This window comes from Rissa tridactyla, chromosome 2, assembly GCF_028500815.1.
Source record: "Rissa tridactyla isolate bRisTri1 chromosome 2, bRisTri1.patW.cur.20221130, whole genome shotgun sequence".
Lineage (NCBI taxonomy): Eukaryota > Metazoa > Chordata > Aves > Charadriiformes > Laridae > Rissa > Rissa tridactyla.
This window is the reverse complement of record NC_071467.1, coordinates 110,460,294-110,484,824: the sequence shown is the minus strand read 5'-3', so window position 1 is coordinate 110,484,824 and position 24,531 is coordinate 110,460,294. Positions and strand designations below refer to the sequence as shown.

The 24,531-nt window shown below is 43.5% G+C and overlaps 2 protein-coding genes across 9 annotated transcripts in view; one reads left to right on the top strand and one right to left on the bottom strand.

The window, feature by feature from the left end:
• Window positions 1-16,243, bottom strand: part of LOC128905865 (cytochrome c oxidase assembly factor 1 homolog) — a 53,389-nt gene extending 37,146 nt beyond the window's left edge. For 4 of the 7 annotated variants that reach the window (XM_054192453.1, XM_054192452.1, XM_054192461.1 and 1 more), the window contains exons 1-2: window positions 16,138-16,221; window positions 4,719-4,929 (exon numbers count right to left, since the gene is read on the bottom strand). Coding sequence is in view for 3 of the 7 variants with exons in the window: in XM_054192452.1 (XP_054048427.1) it covers window positions 4,719-4,757 (39 nt within the window). In the remaining 4 variants the exon portion in view is untranslated. Of the gene's footprint in view, window positions 1-4,718; window positions 4,930-15,166; window positions 15,861-16,137 lie in introns of those variants that run through there. The other 3 variants (XM_054192455.1, XM_054192454.1, XM_054192457.1) reach the window with 3 other exon arrangements.
• Window positions 16,244-20,647: 4,404 nt separating this feature from the next.
• BLVRA (biliverdin reductase A) overlaps window positions 20,648-24,531 on the top strand; it is a 32,133-nt gene continuing 28,249 nt past the window's right edge. Inside the window, exon 1 of one of the 2 annotated variants that reach the window (XM_054192450.1) lies at window positions 20,648-20,775. The gene's annotated coding sequence lies outside the window, so the exon portion shown is untranslated. The remainder of the gene's footprint in view (window positions 20,776-24,531) is intronic. The other variant, XM_054192447.1, reaches the window with a different exon arrangement.

Genomic DNA, 24,531 nt, shown 5'->3' with positions numbered 1-24,531 from the left:
CATTTACTCCCACATGCTCCTGTGAGATACGGCTAATTTAAACAATGAGCAAAATCCTACCCCCCAGGGAAGCTGATGGCAAAACTCCCACTGGCTCCAGCAGGCTCTGAGTGTTGCTCAACATAAATGCAATTGGCTGAACTTGACTAACAGCATAACCAATACTGTAATCAAATTTGTGTTCCTTCATCTACAAATTTACCACCCTAATGCTGCCCCTGGTGCTGCTGTTGCCCCGTGGTTCTCGCAGAAGAGCAAAACCAGCGACACAGCTGCTGCCACCGAAACCGGACTCGCTGCAGCCTCAGCCCATGCTGACAAGCAGCTCTCTTCCATGGAGGGGTAAGAAATCCTCTCTTGAATTACAACAACATATCGAAACATTTTGTCATGCCATTAACTTTATTTTGCTCGATCTACATGCTGTTCTAACACAGTTCTTACAAATGAGAAAACTGGGATCCTGTACTTGAAAGACAGCATATCAGACAGCAGAAATTTCTGATTTTCAAAAAAGTTTGCCAGTTGAAAAATTAGGTTTTTTTCTCACACAGAGACTTCATCATCATCCTCATCATCCAGCCTAGCTTTCAAAAATATCTGAGTATTCTTTTTGAAGCCAGTCTGCTGTTTGGGCAGATGGCACGGAAATTTTACAGTCCATTTCATCCCTGATGGCTACAGTTAATGGTAACTGTTAATAATGGGATACACACACATGGATGCATATACAAACACACATGTATATAAACACATGCTAAGAGAAGAAAACATTTCTGACATGTTCTGATAAGGGAATTAAATTGGCGAAGGCAGATTCCTGAGGTCAAGACATACCAGAAGGACCTCCCCAAAACTGTGTATTTAGTTGACTTTAGGAAAAATTGTGCACTGTCAACAACTAAACAGCGCTTCCTAGTTTAGTATTTCTGGAAAATCAATTTCTCTGTGTCTCTCTCAAGCCTTACCAAAACACATCTGCTCACCCATACTACTTAGTTTTAAAATATAACCATTTGGGTGGCCATATTCAGTTTGGTTTCTGTGGATGGTCACTATTTGCAGTGGTTGGCTCTGATCTGCACGTTTCAGATCCTCTTACCAGAAATACATGCAGCAATTTAAAGGTATGCTTGACTCATTCAATTTCATAACCAGGGAATACTTTTTTCCTCTCAAGATTCTGGATTTAAAACTGAAATTCCCATCGGTGAGGTTGGTGAGATGACAGGGAGAGGAACACACAGTCTGGGCCTCCCTTAGACCAAAGCCTGCATCAGGAGGAAGAAACAGGGGCAACTCCAGGGATGGGAGGCAGAACAGGCAGTACAGGGAACAGGCACCAAGGCAGTCGCCAAACTGATGCATGGTTTACCCATGGTTCGGTATGTCCTTCCAGAGCCCACCTTAAGAAGCAACACTTGCAACCTGGGCTCTGGTCATCTTTCTCAGTACCTTGGCTCCATCCCTCCCCACAGTCTCCATTCCTGCCTGCTCTCAGGAGCACCCCTGTAATGCACCCCAGCTTCCAGTCAAAGCGCTGCTTTGTAATACAGCTTAGGGAAAGACGGAAGAGGAAGAAGAGAATAAACATATTTGAAGACCGATGACTCAGACTAACTAGAGAATGCGCTTAAAGCAAGTTTGTTTCGTCAATGGCAGTGCTTTGCTGTTTGCTTTACCCTTTTTAGACTGGGTCATCCCAGTTCTTTTTCTCCATGTAATGGTGACATAACTATGTGACCAGGAGGAAGTTGTCTCACCTATCATAAAAGCACAGTATGCAGTAATCACAGAAGGCTACTGTTCAAGACAAAGCCATGAACTCCACTTTTAAGAATGAGCTGGGCTATAATTCTGAAGAATGCATTTATTAACGAACTCCTGTTTTATAAGCTGCAAATCAAGACACAGCTCCCTTCATCGCTTGACCGGCCTTATGAATCATGAGCCCTGCGGTGCATTGCCATGAGACTTTGCTTTAGAAATAAAATAGTTTGTTCAACAAGAGAGCACCCCAGTTCAGCCTTCTCTTTCCACAATTGCTGCTTAGTCTCAAACCAGAATTGAAACAGATCTGGAATTACACATGCACTTAATGTCCTCTTAGTATCTACCAGATTCAGTATAAAAGCATCATGATGAGTTTCTAAGTCTGATATCTGCTTAATTAAGCAACATTTTCAATATCTGGCTACTTTGCAAAACTAGGCAGCTAAGTGAACCAGGTCTAGCACAGAGTTAGTCATGTGATTTTTTTATATTTTTTTTTGGGGGGTGGTGCAGTTGCTAGAGGCTTCCCAGATATCCCTTCTTTCAAAGCAGGAAAAAAAAACAATGGCCAGCTCTGTACCAAACCACAGGTCAACAAATTTCAATGGTCCAAGGTTAAAATTGGCCTCCAGCTAGCTGCACAGACTTATCCCACAGGTATTAAACAGGAAACGTTAAAAATAGTTAGTTATGTGACTTATTCTTGTAAAAGGATTTTTATCATGTACATGAAGACTAGAAGCTTTCCTCCTTTGAAATGTTTTGTGTTTGACACTTCCTCTGTAGCACAGCAAGTCTGTGTTTTTCTCTCTTGCACGGGTTGTGGGCTGAGTTTTGTTTCGCTATTTTGTCCTTTTTTCTTTCACAAATCAAGCTGTCAGCAGCATGGGAAGTAAATCTGTAACTGGGACACGTAAGAACTCTGTTCTGAGACTGCATTGCTGCCCCCAGTAAAGTCACCCTTGGAAACAAGAGCACTTGAGAATATCTTAGCACGCAGTGAAAGACTTTTCACTGTTTATTTAGCTGAAAAGGAAAAACATAATTCAAGTAAAAAACCCCAGAGATTAGAGATGCTAAAAGTATGCGGTCTCTGCTGAGCTTCCTGCTACTGCAGGCCGCAACCTCTAAAGAGCACTGTGTTTCAATATCCGCTTTGGTGGGGACAATGCTTTTGGGTTGGGAGATAAACCTAGTTTTCTTGGACTGATATGAAAGCTAAACAATAATATAAGCTCCTCTCCTACTACCACAACCACTCCCAAAGCTAAGGGAGTCCAGCCCAATGCCAAAGGGCCACGCTGAGCACAGCTGGTTGCTACACATATTGCTTTAGCCTGCTATTAACTTCTTCCTCTGCTCCTTACTTACCGCCCTGTATCACAGCTAGTAGCTGTACTCTCCACGTGTCCCGCCTCCATCCCCAGCAGATCCGTTCCCATCTGTCCCCAGATGCCACATCTAGCCACCACTTCCCAGGTGGCCCAGTTTACCTAACCTCGATCTCCTGCTGGGCCCTGGAGCCTATCTCCACTGTCAGATGCACCGTGCTCAGCCAGCCCAGCTATGTAATTAGCAGTGCAGCTGCACAGCCACCAACCTGCCAGTACGCATGTGGCAGACCACTTCTTGGCAACTATTAATCATATATTGCATAAGAAACAGTCCCTTAACGCTGGCTAGTCTTTCCACTCCCGAACCATGTCAAGGACATAAAAGCTTTTGGCCATGCCGAGAAGTGAACAAAATGAGTGGTAATTAACTCTCATGACTACAAAGGCTAACAACTTCGGCACTTGCAAAGAGGATCAGAGGCAGCTGAGCTGAGAAAGAACTGTAGCAGAACAAGTATTTGCCTGGGAGCAAACACTGCCGGAGTGCTTATTTTAGAATGAATAGTCATGTTAGTTAACTAGAGCTAACTACTGAACAAATAGCTCACGTTACAGCATACCAAGGTACACTAGATGCATCCTTTGATCTACTGACTGACAGACCTACTGCAGTGTTCTTTTTTTTTCAGAAATAAACCCCCCCACCTAATTTATCCTTCATAGCTGGTTCTGGTTTTTGGTACAGAGTCTTTTCACAGATTAATAGCAATGAAACTTGTATGAAAAAGGAACCTAAAATGGTCTTACTCATTGCAGCAGGAGATATTTACATTCAGTGTGAAATGCTGTTTGCAAAGAAAAAAGGAGCAACCAAATTTAAAGTTTTTCTGTAAATCGACACGTGTGACTTAACCCCTTACTCGTATCTCTATCAGGACAGGTGAGCTTTGGTGCACTAAATGCCCTTGTTGTTTCTGACCTTTTAACACAACTGCAGCCTCTCAGCATTAGGATTTGGCCTGCTGTTCAGTGGCATACTATGTAGCCTGCCACACTAGGGCGTGCCATTTACTTAAAATACCGGTGTGGACAATGACTCCTATCGTTTTCAAGAAGTAGGGGAAGAGAGCTGGTTTTTTCGGAGTGCTTTTTAAGGTAGACAAAATTCATCCCGAAAATTACAAGTAAAATGTGTTCTGATTATCACCATGCAAGTAAAGACATCTTATCCAGAAACACACATGAATTGATGAGTAAAAGTTTCTTTTTTACACTGATCATAAATTTAAGGGATTTGACAGGGATTAAAGATTCACTTGTCAGCTGTTATGTCCTTTAATAAGATTCTTAACATTTATACTGACAGAAGCAGCGTGTCCCCAATTTAGCAAACCAGGCTATCTCTGTCCAGGTTTCACTGCAGCTTTGGAGGCCTGGAAAAACTATTAAATGCAGTGAGTCTTCTGCCCCCTTTAGGGAAATAATCTACTAAATAGATTTTCTTCAGACCCAGCTTTTGTGGAATGGATAATAAAAGTATTAACTTAATTTCCAGAAGCCACACAAAGTATGTGTGGCTCTCCATGCTCTATTGAAGAGAAATTCACATACCAGAAACCCGTGCTGTGCTCTGCTATGTCCTGTTCTCATACCTCCTGCCTTAGTTCAGGTCCCCAGCAAGTTTATTCAGCTTATTCAGCTCGGTAAGGACGGCTTCCTTGTAAGGCACTTGACAGCAGCTAGGGGTTCTCCATCACAGGCAACGCAACCACTGACCGTCTAGCCCAGCCAAACCGTCTTAATCGCTGTTTTGCACTTTCATCTGTAACATGGAAATGAAAAAATTCTTTCACCTTTCCAGCTAAATATTTTTCTACTTTTTAAATGGTATGTTCCTTGGGACGGAGTGTCAATCACATACTTATCCAGAACCAAGCACAAATCACCCTTTCCTTTAATCCTTTTTAGGATGTCTGGATAAGAATCACCCCCTAAAATGTTAAACATGCTTTTGTTTAACAGCATTTTTGAAGTTCAAACCAACTGTAAAGCAGACCAGGCAGATTTTCACTTTGGGCCCTTAGATTTATCTGGTTTCGTTCCTCCTGTCTTTCTACACTCTGGGCGATTCCAGGCAAGTTTCTTGCTGGTCTCTTACACTTGTTTTGTGCCATCTTACGCTGCTGGAGCCATGCAAGTAAGGAACTGTAATAACAATACTAACTGCTTAGCTTTGACAGGACATAGCTATTTTTACTGGATTACTTTTCTGGCACAGCACTTAAAGCACCAAATGATTTGACACCTGTAATTTTATACTTGGAATAACACAAGGTATTCATGCTTCTTTTGTAATGTAAGATAAAAGCAAACACTACATATGTTCTCATTCCAGTGCTGCTGTCTGGCAGCTATTTGCCTAAGGAAAAAAAAAGTACTGTTACATTACAGAATATGTGGAAAAGTAAAAGCTATGGAAAAGAAATCATTAAATAGCTAACTTATTCCCCTGCTAGCACTAGACTGCTCCCTGCAGCATGTTTCAGAGTGTTTTGTCCAGTCTGGTTTTACAAGTTTCACATTACTTTCATTTATATCTTTACTACGGCACTAAGTCCAATGCGGTTTGGTGCTGCTTATTTTCCTTGTCTTTCAACTAGAAGACTCAGTGCTAGACCAGCTGTTCATATAGAGTTGTCTCCAAAACTACTGAAAAAAATCTGGAGTCTTTCCACTGATTTCAACAGGCTTTGGATCAGGTTTATGAAAAGACGGCGAGTACATTTCGTGTAAGACTAAGCAGGTTATAGTCAGCAAAAGAGGATTAGCTGTGTACAATCCAAAGGCATATTACTCTGCGTGCTTCCAAAACAACTGGCTAACACTTTCGCTTTCTCAGAGAGAACGGGCCAGATTTGTTTCTGATGCGCTGCCGCTAAGTCAATGCCACCATGCCAGGAACGAATTTGATCTGGAATCTGCCAAGTTAGCCTCATTACAAGTGGGATCTTCCTAAACTGGAGGTGAGGAAATTTATTTTCTAAAATGTAAACGAATAAGCAAATGCTTTCTGCTTTCCAGTTGAAGTATAGGTCTTTAGAGAGACCCCTACGGGATACCAGGAAAAACACAACGTGTGTTTTGTCTTTCCTCTGTCAGGAAAGCATGGACCCCCTTTCTTCTTCGGGACCTGAAATGGGTCATATTTGATTTAAAATACATATACTCAGACCTTCACTTTCTGTCACCAAAACAGATGGGCAGCCCCAAACCGCTTATTTGTGCGTATTTTACAGAGCACTGATACTTCAACACACACCTCCCGTGCATGCTTCTGAAGCTACGTGTTTTATCAGGAATTATTTTATCACTGGGGGGATTCATTCTGAACAATACAATCAAACGAAGACGGTGGCGTGCACTTATTCTTCCCACCCTTTCAAAGGTCACAGCAAACCATGTCAGAGTTGGTGATGTTCTCAGCCGCTGAGAATGCTTTAATCAACCAGACTTTTTTTCTGCTCTCTCTGTTCCCTACGGACAGGGGACTTCATGGCACTGCTTTGTTGTACGATGTATACAGTTATAACCTACACTAAAAGTATGCCATTAATGAATGAACACTGGGTGTGTGTGTGTCAAGCAGATGAGAATGTTCTTTTGATCTTCTGTGCTCCACCACTGTGGCAGACGGATGCCTAAATTGTTTTATTAATGCACTGACATCTTCCATCTTTTCTTAAACACTATCGAAGGAATAATGAGAATTTCATCGCATTTTGATTTTCTGCTCTTACAGCTCAAATCCAGCTGGATGTTATGCAGTAGGGAAAAAAACTGAGAAATTTTTTTTATTATTCCAGAGGGTTGGGAAGAAGATCTCATGTGCTTGGCACTCTGAGGCAGCCATCAGAAGCTTCTCAGATTTCTGTTAAATTTCAAAGCAGTTTCCACACAATATGGGAGATGTATTTAGCTTTAGGTACAATTTTGAAACTAGTTCAAGGGAGCAAGACAAGGGATTCAAAGCCTTTTTTTGAGGATACCTTAGAATCAGAGTAAACATTTTTTAAAAGCATAGAGGTTTCTGAACATGATGATAGCAATGCTTTTAGCCTCCAACATATGAATAGCTGGGGAAAAACAAATAACACAACTGGTTTGAGGCCATAGAAGCATATTAAAGAAAGTTTATATGGTGGTAAGACCATGATGTAGAAAATCCTTGATGACCCTTCCAAAAATATGATTCTTATGTGGTGATGTGATAAAAACTGTAAATCCACCCAAATTTCCCCAGACTGAGTGACACAGCTACAAATGACAAGGGGGAGAGAAAAAGAGGCAAAGTAGGGCCTCTGTTCTGGAAAAGACAGAAGTCAAACTACTGTTTCACGGGCAGCTAAGCTGATTGAACAAGTCACTGTTGCAAAAGTGCGAGGTCAAGTCTCAATCTCTTTCCCAGCCTCCTGGCTGCACTTGCAGCAGCTCAGGTAGTCTTATCCTTTACCTTGTATCTGTAATTTAGTCAGCTGATCTACCTCGTTATTCCAGAGAAAGTTATCCACCTTTCTGCTATTTTTCTGCCAGGCTAATAGGTCCCAGTGGCTAATGGACGGATCTAAAACATGCCAGAGCCAGCGCAACGTAAGCCGAGGGACGGCCAAGACCAAGAACTGCTGGGAGGGGAAAGGACTGAGGACTGTCACCTCTCTCTTCTGGCAGTAGCAAACTGTGAAATTGTCTCCAGGTGTCTCATGGAAGCACTTCGTGCAACGACTTGTCATTAGAAGGGAAAGGGGAATCAAAGGGAGAAGTGGAACAAGTATTGGTCCTGATCATTTTTGCTTTGGAGGAGTGCGGATATAATGATGCAAACTAGAGGGGTAGGAATCCCCTATGTCTGCAGAGGATTTCGTGGGCAGAAAAAAGAATGTGCAAATGCAGCAGCTGCAGCACACCCAGGAGCCAGGGGATGTATAATCTATATGCAAATAACTGCATAGTTCCCCCATGAAAGCACGGGGCTGACTGCACAGAGTCTTAGTAGCTGCACAGTATGTCTGCATTAAGTCTGCTGTTTCTGAAGAGTTTTACGCTTACTACGCGTGGCTGGACAGCACAGCACACACACAGAGCTGCTCCTGCTAGGCTACTTCATGTTCTGTAACTGCAGTGCATGCTCACAATGCTAATGTCCAGAGTTTCCAGACATACAGCAGCTGGTTCAGAAATGCCTGCTCCCTATAGCTACCAGACATCCGGAAAGCCCAGATCAATTTATGAAGTCCTCAAAATCTGCCTAAATGTGATTTCCAGGTGGAAAGAGTAAATGTGACTGGGAAAAGGAAGCCTGCAACATCCCGAAAGTCCCTCGCTACCTGTAGAAAAGGAAGCATAGGACAACAGAAGCTCAGGAACACTTGTTCTGATGAACCGAAGGCAGGGCTGGAGCTCAAATCTGAACTTCTTCACCTCTCTTCTCTACTGACTTGATTTACCCTAACTCCATTTTAAAGCAAATTTGAAAGGACGTGCTGTCACATAAGGGAATATGAGAGGTGTCTTGCAGTTCAGCTTCATAAATGTTCCTGTTACTGTGGCCATTACAAAAGCTGCATAAGGAACTTCAGGTCTAGACACTCGTGAAGAAAATAACTGTAAATCAATAAGAGGCTATGCACTCATGTAAAATCCACCCTTCTCTCTCCTTTATATGGCGTTGGCCTATAAAGCTAATTACTTACATACCTCACAGAGACGCAATACTTAATTAATATTTGTTAAGTACCTTGAAATTCTGATGGAAGACATCATACTAGCGTGCATTATGACTACTACAGTGTAAAAGTGATGCCAATGGTGTTGCTTAAGTGGAATGCTGGAAGGATAGCTATTCGGTTTATCATTTAAAAAGGGGAACGGAGACGAAGAAGGTTTAGGAAAGCATTTTAAAACTCAGTTACCCTAAAGGAAAAGGGAGAACTGGGGAGGAGAGGAGCTAAAACAGTTTTCAGAGGAATTTACTGTGCAGTGTGCATTAACTCCTGCAAAGTAAGGAAGTAAGAGCCTACAGCAAAATCCTGGCTCCAGTCAAGTACACGGAAAACATTTCACCAACTTCAGTGAGGTGAAGATTGTTAGCTTTTGTCATAATTTCCAAGAGATGCATCCAGCATCCCATATACAGGCTTGCAACTTTGCAGGGTTGCTTGTTTACAGTTTAGGTTCAGGAAATAACCTCATCAAGCTAGGGCATGCTCACCATGTAAAAGCAACTGCTCAGCTTCTAATCATCTTTCTACTACATCCCACATTTGGAGTAAATCTTTCCATTCTGTTAATGAATTTGGACCTGAGCTACCTATTTAAGTTGGTGGCAAAACTCCAATTAAATGGAAGCAATGTGGAGATCACTGTAGATTTTGTAATAAAGATGGGAAGAAAACACCATGTGTTTAACAGGGGCGGTAACTCATATACACCCCTGGAATTCAACTCACTTACTCAGAAGTCTGTAGAATTCGTAATTAATGCCTGACTGAGAAAAAAAGGAAATAACAGAAATTCAGACAGCTTATTTTTTTTTTTTTTCAGAATTAATCCTGCATACCTAGCAGAATAAAGACTGGGAGAAACACCACTTCTGGGTAAGGCAGAGTTAAAGAGCACATTTTTCAACCAGAAGCTTTGCACCTGGGAGGTTCGATGGAGAAAGGCTATAAAGAATAGCAGGTGACAGGCATCAAAATTTGCGAGAAGGTACCTGGGAGCTTCTAGCATTAGGAGGAGTCATTTTACAGGGGACATCTGCAGTTACTTTAGGTAGGAAACTAAGTAAAACTGCTAGGATGCAAGTTTTGTTTAATTTTTATTTTTTAAAAAGGATTGAAGCCTATTATTTGGTGTATATGAGGCTCTTAGTAAGCTATTACTTGCCTTTTTCTAAGTGGTGTGTGATGGCTTCCACTGACTATCTACTAATGTACTCCGATACAGCACAGGGAATCTTAGAGGTACTATTTATTGTAAACCATCTGTTAAAGTAGGCTTTCCAACTATGCTACATATAGAAATGTTGTACTATAGCAAACCAGCACTTCTAAACCAGCTTTGTGTCTATGCAATTGCCTAGACCAAATGTAATGATAAAGTTACACATAGCGACTTTCCCTCTTCACTTGTGCTAGTATGCTGTATCTTTCTAACTGTACTGCAAGCTCTGAAGCACGTAGGCTTTTAGTTTTCTCACTCGGTGCTTGTACAGCTGTATCCACAAACGCACATATCCAGTAAAACCCAAGGAAATCTTCCTGGATGCCAGGATTGGCTTAGATAGCTGCAGGTCTAATAACATATGCAGTTCTCTACTTTCTGTTTAACAGAGGATTTTCATAAACTTCTTGCAGCAGCTCATGCTGTAGCTTTAAGTGCTTACAGTTGCTTTCCAGTCCTTGTGGAATAAGCAACATCATTTTTCTACCTAAATTCAATAGTCAAAATGGGCTGGTGTATGACCTCTGGATCCCAAGGAAAAATGATGGTAAGGGGTCAAGGCAAAAAAATTCAAGCCTAAAGCTTTTACTAGCTACCAGTTAAATGCCTGATACTTGAAGTCATTGAAAATAGCGTAGTGCCACTTGTTTAGACATATAGGCTGGGCCTCCTTGCTCTGAATATTCATTAATAACGTACTCACTGGACAACCAGTCCCATCAAACATGGCAAATGTTTCTTTATAGTCTGTTTCTTACTATGGCTGGAGATAATGTGGGCTGGCAGCATAGAGGAAAAAATATCCTGTCTACTGCTTGGCAAGGCTGCTTTCAGGGAAGACCACTGAAAAAATCCTTACTATGTGTTTTGGAGAGGTCTAATTTTGTGGAGGGGCCAGAAGAAAATGATACAGGAGATCAGAGTTATGTATGTCAGTCAAAGACCGCTACTTAGTGATGTCTGCATTGAGGTGACAAGAGCTGAAGGACTTTGCAAAGAGACAATACCATTCCTCATTTTAAGACCTCAGAAAAAACACGGTGCTGCTAAGTAAGGTATTTCATGGCTTGCTCTCTTCACTGTGTGTCCATCTACATTATCCCTGACTTTTTACCTGTCTGGCTCTGGCTATCTCCTACTGGCTTATGCTTGGTTTTCCCCCCAGTCAGCTAAAGAAGAGCTCAGCAGCAATCTCTCAAAAAAACCCACCTTTATGGAGTGCAGCTGAATAAGAGCATCTAATCAAGCCTAATCACTCTAACCCACCATGCTTTCCAGAGCAGGTTCTTGCAGTTCTCTAATCTTCTAACTTATGTTTCTGTGCCTGGTTTCAATGTTAACGCTACTGTCCTGGTTCTCTTATGCTACAAGCAGGACACAAATCCCTGCTTTACTGTTAATTTGTGTCTCTGCCAAGTGATACCAAAGTGAACTCTTGTTTGGCAGTCTACTCACACTGTATCTACAAATGTCTCTGCATTCTGAGTATCTTCTTATTTTCTCCTACCTCCTAAGTACCCTACATGCATTTCCCAGCCGGAGGTCAATGATTTTTCATGTTACATTCAAATGAATGTTGTTCAGATGAGCATATCTTTTCAAGTAGTCCAGATCTTGGTGTACCACCCTGTGTTTACACCTTCAATTTGTGGTGTTCATCAACACCATACAACTAGTTGTAGAGATTCCTGTAAAGTGCTAAAAGACTGGAAAGCACTGGGTTGAGGTCTTTGGGACTGCGTTAGACTTCTGTTGGATCAAACTTCCCTATGGATGTTCCTGTTCCTTATGGGTGTTCCTTCTGGGCGAGTTCAATACATCAATTTCTAATTATTTTAATGCTAGACTGATCTCTCTCATAATTACTGATGGCTATATCTACCCCAGGAATAAGTACAGTCTGTAAATCAAAATACCTGATGCTGAGGGCTGTGTTCCCACTATGTGGGTTCTGTGTGTGTGGTTTGTTTAGACTAGCTCCTGACTGCTCTCATGGACTTCCCCGCCTACGAGCTGTGGAAGGTGTAAAGCGTTCTCCTGTGGTGCAGCCTCTGGTGGTCCATCTGTAAACTTCAAGTCAAAGCGCAGTACATGGAGGCAATCTGCTTCAAAAGCACCTCTTAGCTCTAACTCATTTAACATCATCAAAGTGAGCATCTACACTAGTGCTGGAGCATAGATCAACACCTGCCAGACAGACTGGGAGATTACTACTGCCATTAACGAAGTTAATCCGCATCTGGAGAAGGCACACAGTGATGTGGAAGATTTCTATCTCTTTGTTAGTTAATAGGAGAAGCTTACAAAGTCATTCTTCAAAGCAGATACAGCTACAGATATGAAAAAGGAAAACATTCCCTGTTCACGTGCCTCCAGTTTGATCTTCAAGAGGTCTAGTAACTTGATGGCAGAATATATATTTTAGGTAATGGATAATTTGGCTTACAACATTTATTATACTGATCAAATTAACAGCAGGAACAACTTTTTATTGGGTGTAGGGAGGTGTGAGAAAGGCAGGGAAGGGGCAAAACCCCCCAAATTATCTGCTATGTACTGAGGATAAGCAGAGTACTCTCAGACAGCTCCGGAAACAGGGACTATACATTTTAGCTGGTGGTAGGCTGTGCAATCACTTAATGAAAATATGTAAATACCAAGAAAAGAAAATTACCCTGCCTTGGGGGAAGAGGAGGGTTTAAATATAACTGTTAGTACTGCTGTGCAGTTCTTAAACAGAGAAAAAAACACCACTGCCACTCCACCAGATCAAAGTACTCTATTACTTAACTAAAGAGACTGTAATAGCAGAAAGCATCCCTGAAACACGCTTAAAAGCAAATGTCAGTATAAATAGCTGGTGATGTTTTTCAAGTTGCTCACAGCAGGGAAAAGACTAAGAAGCAATGCTGAAATGACAACTGGAACACTGCTAGTAAAATTGCAAATTTTCTTGTGTATCAGGTAGCTTTTCGTAAGTACATTCTCAAATAGTTTCTATTCCTTATGATGTGCTAAGTAGAAAAAAAGTAAGACCGCATCTTCAAGAGGTTAGCTCCCACACTAGCTGTACGGTCATGTAACTGCTGCTTACGTCCAGAAACTGAGAAACAATACAGCCTTTTTCTGCAACCTCCTCAGTTATGCAAAATCATAGCTCGAAACTGTAGACTGAGTCACTAACAGCATTATAGACAAATAGAAAAATCCAGCTAAGTCCCTTTCTTCCCTTTTCCCTCCCCTTCACTTGAATATGCAAGCATTTCAAGATCAAGTGTTCACGCATATCACTTGTTGACTTCTGTTTCTGTGGCAGTTGTGCAGTTGGACAGGCAGTGAGGTGTCTCCACGAAAGCAGGCTAGAGCTGATGCAGCCTTCAGATCTGTATCTAGAGTTCTCTCCTAATTCTCAGAACCACCACAAGTTGGGTTGCCACCAAATCATCCTCGGAGCTGCTCTAAAAGCTGTGCTGCAGACTAGGTAAGGTAGTACAGGCAGATAAGAGAAACTGCTGTGCAACAACAATGCTCGAATACAGCTGTGGTGTTTATCAGATAAATTGCATTCACCTGTGCTGGCTAAACTGTGGCGGGTAAAAGGAAAGGTCAAGTGCCCTAGCAGCCACGTTGTTAGGGAAAGCATGCTTGGACCTGTCTCTTTGTGTGAGCTCCAACACTTAAGGTGCCTTAAGCGTAGTGAAAACAACCCCCAGCATCAGTTCTTCCTCCTGCTCGATTTTATGTTGTGGTCACAGCTGCAAAGGTAAGGATGTTATTTTGCTCTGCTGGCATTGAGTCAAAACCCAGAAGTTTGTATTAGAAAAGTGGCCTGGAAAGTACTATATTAACAGATATGCAAAGCCTCTGACTTCTGGGGAATAACCAGCTTTGAAGTAAAATACATGCAGCAATAATCCATGCACACTTCATTAATTTCAGAACTGCAACAGCAAAGTACTACTTAGAAAAAGCTGTAAGATAGTAATGAAGGGTTTGGGTTTTATTTTTTTCTTTTAATCCCCAAAGCTCCTTATCTCCATTCTCCATGTTTTTTCATTCAATTTACAGTAGTCTAAATTAAAGCACATCTAACAAAAAAATGACACATTAAGTTTGACTAACCTCTTCACCCCCCTCTTGGTGAGAAGCCTTTCTTGCTCAGGGGAATAAATGCAACAACTTTAAAATTGTTACATTGCTTAAGATAACTTTTCTTTGCGCTTTGTGTTCAAAGAAATTTGGCTGATTTTGGATATTTCAGCGCCTTAAATTATTATGCTGAGATAACGAAGGCAGCAATTCTCGTCAAGTCTTAACTAAGACGAAATGATCTCTAGGCACTAAGCTGCCAGAAAGGCAGTATTTTGTTATCTGTCAAAATGCACACATCTCTCTCTACCACACCCAGAGTCAAGTTTACAAACCCTCAACGCGGGCTACTGCATGATATGAAACATCAATTTACTGCTCAAATTTGAGTCAAAGCTTAGAGTCAAAACAAAGAGTAGGTGCAGTTTAACACTGCGTTTAAGTGCAGCTGTGAGTTGCTGCTGCAAGAGGTGCTCATGCCCCTTTTCCCTCCCTGCTGCAGGACTGTGCAGCTGCAGTGTATGCCATGTCCAGAAAGCCCTCATCCACTGGAAAACGAACTTTTAAAAAGCCAGCTGATCCCTAAACCTGATACAAGAGGTACAGCGCGATGTGCAGCTGGGCAGTAGAATAGGGCCATCTTGCTGTCACAGCCTGCTATTACTCCAGCCTGTGAGGCGTGCCTAAAAGAGGGGGGGCGGCTCATTTTTTTTGCTTCAACACTTTAGCTTATCAAAAACCGGCTCTAAAAGAAGCAATCCGGACCACTCATACCTCATGCTACGTGCTCCCACTTCAAGAGTTCATGTAAATCAGCAGAAAGTAATTGATTTGAGTCAAAACCAACTAGACTGGGAGGCAGGAGGAACTAGCCCCACCAATAAAAAGGGATGGGGGGGAACTTTGCCTGGTTTAGTTACAGGAGCAATCTTAACCTGGAGAGTTTCAATTTTTAGAGCACACAGAGCACGTACCATAGCAATTCCTTTTCTTCAAGGCATCACAAAGAATATTAAATGTGCTCAAGACAACCCGATCGCTTCTCAAGTTGTATCAAATGATGAAGCAAATTCGGCTGTAGTTTTCTTCCTACGCGGACGAGTTGCTGCAACTGACTTGCTTTATGCTTTGCCCTGTTTCTTCAAATTTCTGCCAGCTGTGCTTCCAACACCAGGTCTCCCACAGCGCGGGGTGCTGTGGGCCCGGGCCTGTTTTACTGTCCTTGGGCTGAGGTATTTTACCCACCGTGGCCTTCTGTGCCCTTGGCCGTGGGGCAGAAGCGATGGCACCCCACACACTCCTCCACCTCAAAGCCACTTGGCTAGCACCACCTCTGGAAATGACGCTGAAGCGGGTGAAACCAGCGTTAAGAGGAGCAGGCCTTCACAGCAGCTTGACTGTTTTCTGCGTGCTGGGCTTTGTTTGTAGCTTGCGAGATAAATTCGCCTCGCATCCCAACTTCTAAAAGGGGGTGAGGTGTATTTAAAGTGCAATTACCATTAACGAGGTCCCGGCAATCGCACTGTGAGATGATGCGTGTGTAATTACTGCGCTTGCTCATCCTCTTACGGGTCTAAGGCTCCTCGCTGAGCAGGCCTGCGGCCACTTGGCCGCACAGCTTCCCTCACCGCGATGCCACCCGCCTCAGTGCCTCTATTGTCCCACCCGCCGCCTTTGTAAGTGTCCGCCGTTCCCTTCACGGAGCCACCGCAGCCATCCCGGATCTTCCCCCGGTGCAAACTCATCCCCCACGCCCCCTTCCCGCCCCCCGCCCGCGCGGGGCCCGGCGGCCCCCCCGCCGCCATTTTGTGCGGCGCCCAGCCCGCCGGCGGGCCCAAGCTGGGGGTGTCACCGGGTTCCGGCACCGCCCGTGGGGTGGGGGCGGCGGGGCCCCGCCCTAACGGCCGTAACCGCGCCCGGGGCTCGGCTGCCCTTCCCCACTCACGGCAGCGGCGGTCGGCGGGAGGGCTTCACGCGTGGGCCGTGGGGGCCGCCATTGCCGCGGCCTGCGGTGCCGGCGGGGCGCGGCAAGGGGGCGCTGCCGGGCGGCGCTGCGGAGGGGAGGGGAGGGGAGGGTGTTGCAGGGGTGGAGCAGGGCCTCCTTGTGTGTTTAAAAGGCGGGTGTTTGGTTAGGGCTTCTCCTCGGAGGCAGGGTTGGGGCTTTCCTCGGTTTCCGCTTCGGCCTTTTCGCCGGGGGTGGCGGGCATCCCCCAGCAGCGGCTTCGGCTGTGGGGGGTGAATTGGGCGAAACGTGAAGAGGCGGCTGCGGTTCCCCGCCGCTGCCATGGCCGCGGTGCCCAGGACCTGCATCCCGTTCAGCTCTGAACTGATAACCCAAAACTCACCTGAACTTGCCGCCTTGTTCTGGGAGTCCCTGTTTTTTGTGGTAGATTATTTTTTGGGCCATGCCTCAAACCAAGGGACGCCATAAATTCACCTTTATGTATGATCCGAGGGCTGGAGCACCTCTGCTATGAGGACAGGCTGAGAGAGTTGGGGTGGTTCAGCCTGGAGAAGGAAAGGCTCTGGGGAGACCTTATAGTGGCCTTCCAGTATCTGAAGGGGGCCTACAAGAAAGCTGGGAAGGGGCTGTTTGCAAGGGCATGTAGTGACAGGACGAGGGGCAATGGTTTCAAACTGGAAGAGGGTAGATTTAGATTAGGTATCAGGAGGAAATTTTTCACTATGAGGGTGGTGAGAGACTGGAAGAGGTTGCCCAGGGAAGTTGTGGATGCCCCGTCCGGGGAGGTGTTCAAGGCCAGGCTGGATGGGGCTTTGAGCAGCCTGGTCTAGTGGGAGGTGTCCCTGCCCATGGCAGGGGGGTTGGAACTAGATGATCTTTAAGGTCTCTTCCAACTCTAACCATTCTATGATTAAAATAAAAAAAAATGTAAAACCCCCAACAATTTCTGTGACATCCTTCCAGCAATCCCCTAACAAAACTCTGCATCTAATCTGATGATCTGATTCCATGCACTGATACACATATTTAACTTAATTACTGCTGTCTTTAGCTTATCTTTTTCATTCCAAATTTATCCCTTGTCATTGTACCACATAAGCTGTTGTCAGAGTTTATTTAAGCGGGCTGTTTGGAGCTGTCACTGAGCTCAGCTCTTAGGCTCATAGCATTCGGAAAGCCTGCATGAGTGCTGCTAGATTACAGGAACCTCAGCCTTGGCTCACAGTTTTGATTCATCTGAAATTAAACGATGACTGGACCAATAATTTCAGAGCGTGCTGCGCTGCTGTTTCTTACCGCGTCGTACTTGCTTTGATATTTATTGCATGTGCTTCCTGGCTGGGGAGTTGAATAAGGCATTCTTCTCAGGGCTGTTGCCAAGCCAGTTTGTTCTCTTGTCCAAATAGTTTCCAGCTTCTTACTTATACCTTTTGGCTTACCATTATGATTTAGTGGAATGTTATCTGCTATTGAATTCTCCCAAATAAAACTTTCTTACCGTGAAGGGCTTCAGTGGTTGCCAATCAACTCCTATCATCATGATTATTACATTATTTTGCATTGCTTAGTTGTTCCTGACAAAATAATTGAGAAGCGAGAGGTTGCTTGGTTGTAGATGAAGTTAATTAATACATCTGCCTGCTAGGACTTGTAACAGTTGTGGGACTGTGGAAAGTGAGAGCAGGAAAAAACATGGCATGGAAAGACAATCAGCAGAACAAAATGGTGTCCAGATATGACCAAAAAGTAGACAATGACAAATCAGGACAAAAAAGGGAGTGGGTGGCCCAGCCTAGTGGGAACTCTTCCTACGCTCCTAAGAAGCCCTATTAAGAGGCTGGTTTGTATGCAGAGCTGCAGGTTTTTTAACATCTCTCTGTCTCCTCCTGCCTTTCCACTAGCATCCCTCCTTTGTGGGAATCGGTTATCTTTACCTGCGGGGTGGTCTGACTCCTCCATATCTAATAACTCCCTGAAAAATCTATTTCATACCTTCCAGACCTGAAGAGGGATTTTGTGCCAAAAGCTTGTCTATGGTTCCCAGCTATGCCTGCGTTGGCCTGGCTACCCCTGCAGGGGTACTTACCCCTTGTAATTTTGCAATGATGAAAGCTATACAATATGCATCCAATTTATTGGTATTGGTTTTATTGCTTTTTATTGGTATTGAAAGGTACTCATTATTAATAGATACTTTCTCTGCTATTTCCATATGGAAAGAGAAAAAGACTATGTAAGACATCAGTACACCAGTAGAGCTATGTCCACACTGTGGGTTATTTGCTGCTGCTTCTTCCAGGGTTGGCATTTCACCCTGCCCGCTGTCACCACCCTGGGGACCCTAAGCTTCTCTTGCCATGCCAGCTGCTCATCTCACGGTCACAAAGAGCTCCTCCAGAGCTCATGTCTCATTCCACCCCTGGAGAAACTGCTTCCCCCTTGCCCCCCCCCCAATCTTGACCAGATCTGTAGTTCAGTTAAATGTTGGGTTTGTTATCTAGCCATCTGAATAAATAAACCTATGGCAGAGTGAGCTTGAGGCTATATACAGGGATCAAACAGCAAGTAGTTAGCTGACTGGTTTAAGGTAACTTAACTCCACAGAGGCAGTTGTGCCCTCCTGTTTGCCTGCGTGTTGCCATTCCCACCTGGTTTTGGGAGATGATCCATCTGGAAAGTAGTTTTTTATTTTATTTTTTTACAAGGTTAATTATGAGATCAGACAGGTCCCGCATCCTGTAGAACACGTGGCTGAACAAATGCGAGCCCTGTAACTGAATCCAAAGGCTCTGAGTTACATCTGCCTCTAATCACTCCCATATGCATTCTTTCACATGTTCTGCTATTCGTTACGATTTCCTATCATGTGCTAATTGACTCATTACTTTATGCTAAGCATACAGTCACATGCTACTCATTAGCAGTCCCATATGTTGAACTCATGATGTATATCTTTAAGTGCCGTATCTCCTGGCCTGCCAATCCTCCTTTATGCAATACCACACATATGTTGCAGACCTTCATTCATGCTTTGATGGACTTTAAACTTCCTGCTCATTAGTCTTGTATGTAATTCTTCAGTTACTCTCTGAAGCTCCTCCTTATTGCAGTTGTGTAACTACTTTAATTAGAACTGCTGATACGTAGATCTGTGCCTTAGCCTGTGGTAACTACAATGTATTGGAGAGGGGAAGGAATGAATTTTGAAACATCCTGTGACATATTTGAAACATCCAGCATAGTAATGTCAGCATAAACCCATGTTCAGATGAAGTTAAGTTAGACCACGGAAGTTTTGCGAGAGTTAAAATTCTGTAACTGGCTCAGAAAACGTGACTCCTGAAAAGCAAACATATCTGGGAGTAGGCCAAGTGAGTTTCTGAAGTCTTGCTGGTGAGGAAGTTAACTGGTAAGAAGAAATGAGTGGGAAAAGACGGAAAGAAGAGTGTATCACTCTTACAATTCCAACCTGCAGAATTTTGGAAAAAGAATTTAAGGAATTTAGAGCTGCCTTGAATTTTAAAGTTTTACAGGAAGAAGACAGGCTACTTATGGTATTACTATGTACGCATAGCATGCCCCAAGATTTGCCAGAAATAGGTTGAACTGAACACACTCGAGTGCAGAAAATTAGTTACTGATTTGTCCAGTTATTTCTACTTTATGCCTGAGGTGCATGAATACAGAATTTCATTAATTTGATCCTTTGTACCTGTAGTCCCAATATGACACAGGTTTAGATTCTATCATAGACTGTAAATGCCCAACATCAGCATGGATGGAACTCAGTTCATCCTTATTTTCATACCCTGCTTATTGCAGGAACTACTGGCCTGCAGGAAAATAGCTGCACCCTCCCAGGCTTTTATCGTCCAAGCCCTGTGTGAAGCAGCTGGAAGTCCTGTTCCATGTAGATAAGAAATGGCGAGTAAAGAGGCTGGGAGTAAGATCTGGGTAAAAAGTGGCTCTCCAAGGAAAAGCTAGTGCTTAAGCACAGCATGTTGTGGGCTAGGAAGCAATCCCTGTAGGAAAGGAGACAAACAGTCTTGAGTAAGAGCTTGTGTAACACCTGGCCTGAGCTTTGCTAGTGGCTGCTTTCTGCATACCGCCTACTTGGGGGAAGCCCGGCACAGAATGATTTCTTTTCCGCGTGGCACTGCTGAAACTCCCGATTTCCTGAGCAGGGACTCAGCCTGCAGCGTAAACCCTATGGATGCGGCTGGGCGGACACGAGCCCCGCTGATGTACCAGTGCCTGCAAGCCATTGCACGGCTGGGCTCTGGCGAGTCCCTGGCTGGGGTAACCCCTGCGTGGGCTTCACCGGGGTCTTGCACAGCTCCCAGGGAGGTGTCAGCCCCTTGCTAGCCATGTGCTTGGTGTTTTCTAGGCGCAAGCTCCCAGCCTCAGTGCCTGTTCCTGCTGCTGCAGCTGCTCCTGGCTATAGCCCGCCCCTATAGTGTCCTTATTGGATTCCTGGCCAAGGGGGTGTTGCTGCAGCGATAGCAGCGGGGCGAGCGGTGCATTGATGTGCCGGAGCTGCAGCCGGTTGTATAAGAAGGAGCTGCAGGGAGCGGAGGAGAATTAAAACAGGATCACGTTTCTCCTCTGTGAGCCGAAGAGGTTAGTGACTATTACTTAATCCCCGCTAGCTGTAATTAGGATTTGGAAGCACCGCTTTCGTCTCCTGACTTCCCCCCACCACCCTTCCCAAGGTTTCTTGCCACCAGCGTTTTCCCCTCGGTTGTCCTGCAAGTCACGTTGTCCTAGCCGCTCCAGGGGCGCCCACCACACTAGAGGGGACAGGCCAGCCCTTGGGGAGGGCGGGGGGAACAGCGAGAAGGAAAAAAAGAGAGAAGCCCTTTGTTTGGAAGAATGTCCAAGGTGCAGTGAAGCAGAGCATTTAGCTTGCAAATGATGTGGAAGTAACCAAGTAGCATCATTGGGTGGCCAGAGCACTGCCTGGTGCCAGTGTGAAGGGTCATTTAAAACCTTTCCTCCAAAGTGTCTTCTGGGCTTGTTTTTAGAAGTGCTGAGCTTCCTCCAAAGCCTGTTAAAATCCATGTTTACTGCAGGTGTTTGACACCCCCTTCTGAAACAGCAGACCATTACCTTTGCTGTACCTCAGTTTACCCATGGGAAAAGTGGAGATGAGAATATTTCCCTTTTGTAAAGGGACGTGATGGGGCTATATTCCAGACAGCCTTTGGTGGGAGAAAGGTGATGCTTATGTTCTCAGATATGGTACAGAATCCACGTGTAAAACACACTGACACTTTATTAATAATTACTTTATGCTTTAGTCACTAGAGCACACAATCTCTAACTATCTTAAAAAAAACATGCATCAAGGCTCAGTCTACACACAGAGAAAAGACAGGCTCAGCCTTTATATAACTCTCCTGGCATCGTACTGAACTTTTGTGTTGGAGCTTGTTCAAAAAAACCGAGCTAGTGTTAATTACGGCAACAGTTTATTTAACTGATTTTGTGTGAAATAATTTTTATCAAACTCCTTGCATTGGTTTGCCAAATTAATTTTCCAGGAATGAGGATAGTCACTCAGCTGTTTATTCTCCCATTACAGATGTGAACACAGTGTGCCAAAAATCAATAACTTAGTGTTTGAGCGTCTTTCTGTCATATGTGTCGATAAATGGGAAAATAAAGACAAATCTGTTTCAGTAATATTAATCCAATTTGAAGTTTAATCTTCACAAATGTTCACAAAATAAAGAGCAATAGGTAAATATTTTATATTATTTTCAGCACATATAAGAAATCCTTAGTTAAAGTCTTACTGAAAACTCTTGTTACAAGCAGTGCATGCAACTTAGATATTCAATAATTGATAGTAAAATATTAATGATTGACATGATTCTTACTATTGGATCCGGGAACTTCCCTTATACTGGAAGGCTGATGATTCTGGACTTGTCCTCCTGAGTTTACATGCACATGGTCAGCAAACTTTTTTTCTAATACCAAGCTCACAGTTTCTTCAGACAGTGAATTGAGTTACTGTTTGTGATCAGCTAGAGTTGAAGTCAATGAAATATGGTTTGCATTGTCCTAAAAGGAATGGTAATCCTTATTTTGTGTAGCTAAAAAGGAGACTCAATCTTTGTAGTTTTCAGCTTCTTATTTTTAGTGTCCTCATTGTTTTCCAAATTGTAGCTCTAACTGGATGTTTCAACACCCACTCCTTATCCCCCCCCCCAACGCTAAAAGACCACCACATTCAGCTCTGAGAGACTTCATTTTTAGATGTCAAAGGGCCAAACTTTTTTTTTTTTTTAAATGACAAATGGATGCTATATCCGCAGACTTCATAAACTAAGCTCAGCAGATGAGAACAGGATGAGAAAAGGGCCACTGATCACTGCACTAAAAATGAACCACCTTGTCAAAACAAGTGAAGGTGAATGGGTAAATTAACTGACCAATTTTCGAATTAGAACTAGAATCACTTTCCGTCTTGCACTAGAGTGTCAGGACTTCAGTAAGATGTAGGCGTGGAACGCACATTGGCATTTTGCTATTTTATGATGACTCTGAAGTCACCTCAGTTTCATATGGCTTGTAGAGAGGATATTGCACTCTATGTTGTGCAAATTTGTTGTAGGAAGCTTCAGTGGGTGTTTTCCATTACACTGGTGTGGTCCACTGGAGCTCTGTCTGTGCTGCCATCCTTTGTTGGTAAGCACCAGTCAGGCAACAGGAGATAAACCAAAACTGGAAAGAAGTGGAGAAACTAACAAAAAGAGCTTGGATAGATGTGATAAAGCAGTGTTTGCAGTGGGAGAATAACTCCCCAGGAAAAAGGAGCTCCTGTGTTTGACGCAGTGGTACAGCAACATCAACATATGCAGGACCGGGGATAACTAACTCGTTCACGTCTAATTTTCAGGCAACCATAGATCTTTCTGAAGCTTGCAGGTAGCGCTCAGTGTAGTAAAAGAATGTACATTATGCTCGTACTTCACTTTTTTTAAGCAAGGCATAAAAAATGTCACTTCACTGAGAGGGGAGGGAATGGGGCTTAGGGAAGAAAAACAGTCTGAAAGCCAAGGCATTTAGCAGCTTAATCCTGTAGTAAAAAAAAAAAAAACCAAAAACCAAACAATGAGTGTATACATGCCCTGTTGTAACTTTGTAGAACAAAGTTTGCTGAGGGGCTGTCCCTCTCCTCTGGAGTTAGCCTTGAACCGTGGGAAGTGTTCTTACACATGTACGGCCAAACTCTTGGGCTTACATCTTGAAACTTTATAAAATAGGCGCATGTCATGGTTTATAATAAAAATATAAATCTACATTTGACCTGTTTCTTCTCTACTAAACAAAAAGAGCTTTGGGTTTTTGTTTAACTGAACTTAAGCGTTCCCTAGACTAATGTTTGCAGCCCAGACAAAGCTCTGCTGTGCTAATTAGAAAGCATTGCAAAAAACACACCTTGACTGGGAAAGATAATGAAATGCATTTGCTAATCCTGTTATTCCAGGTGAGTGCAATCCACCACTTAAACAACATGAGTTCAACAGTTAGCATAAAAGGAGTTTCTCCTTTTTTCTCCCCCTTCTCCTCAGTATAGCATTATAAACCAGTTAGAAAGACCCTGTTTGGGGAAACTAGCATTCCTGTTATATTATCTAACTATCCTAAATGATAAATTAAAGGCTGCACTACACTGGCTAATAAAGCAAGTTGTTCTTCTGGCTCAAGTAATGTTATTGTGTTTATTAGCTTTCCCTCTTAGTGAAATGTGTAGGCAGAAAGGGATCATTATTGTCTTGTCATTACCTTTGTTTGTGAATGAGAGGAGAGGAAAGCTGCTAGAAAGAATATGAAATTATTAAATAATCCCTAAGTAAGAGAAAGAAGTAGTACAGGATGTGAGGGGAAAAGTTGAGACCACAGTCATTTTAGCTAAAATGCCATGGATGTTTTTTAGCTATGTTAGAAGCTATAAAGTCTTTGTGAACCTTTCTGTTGCTAGGGAGAACAGTCTTTAGTCAGTATTTACTGTCTTTTGCAGGTTCTGACACAGATTAGCAAGAGAAGACTGGTTAGTCTGTTATTTGGTGATGAATTTAGAGACCGCAGTGGCTTGCTCGTACTTGTCTTGGAGTAATTTGCTAATTTTTCTCAGGCATAGCACAATTGTGTGCAGCTGGAAGTGAGATCAGTGTGTTTGTATAGATCTCTCTAGGTTTAGTCTTGGTGACAGATAGAACCATAGGGTTGGAAGGGACCTCTGGAGATCATCTAGTCCAACCCCCCTGCCAGAGCAGGGTCACCTAGAGCAGGTTGCACAAGAACGTGTCCAGGCGGGTTTTGAATGTCTCCAGAGTGGGAGACTCCACCACCTCTCTGGGCAGC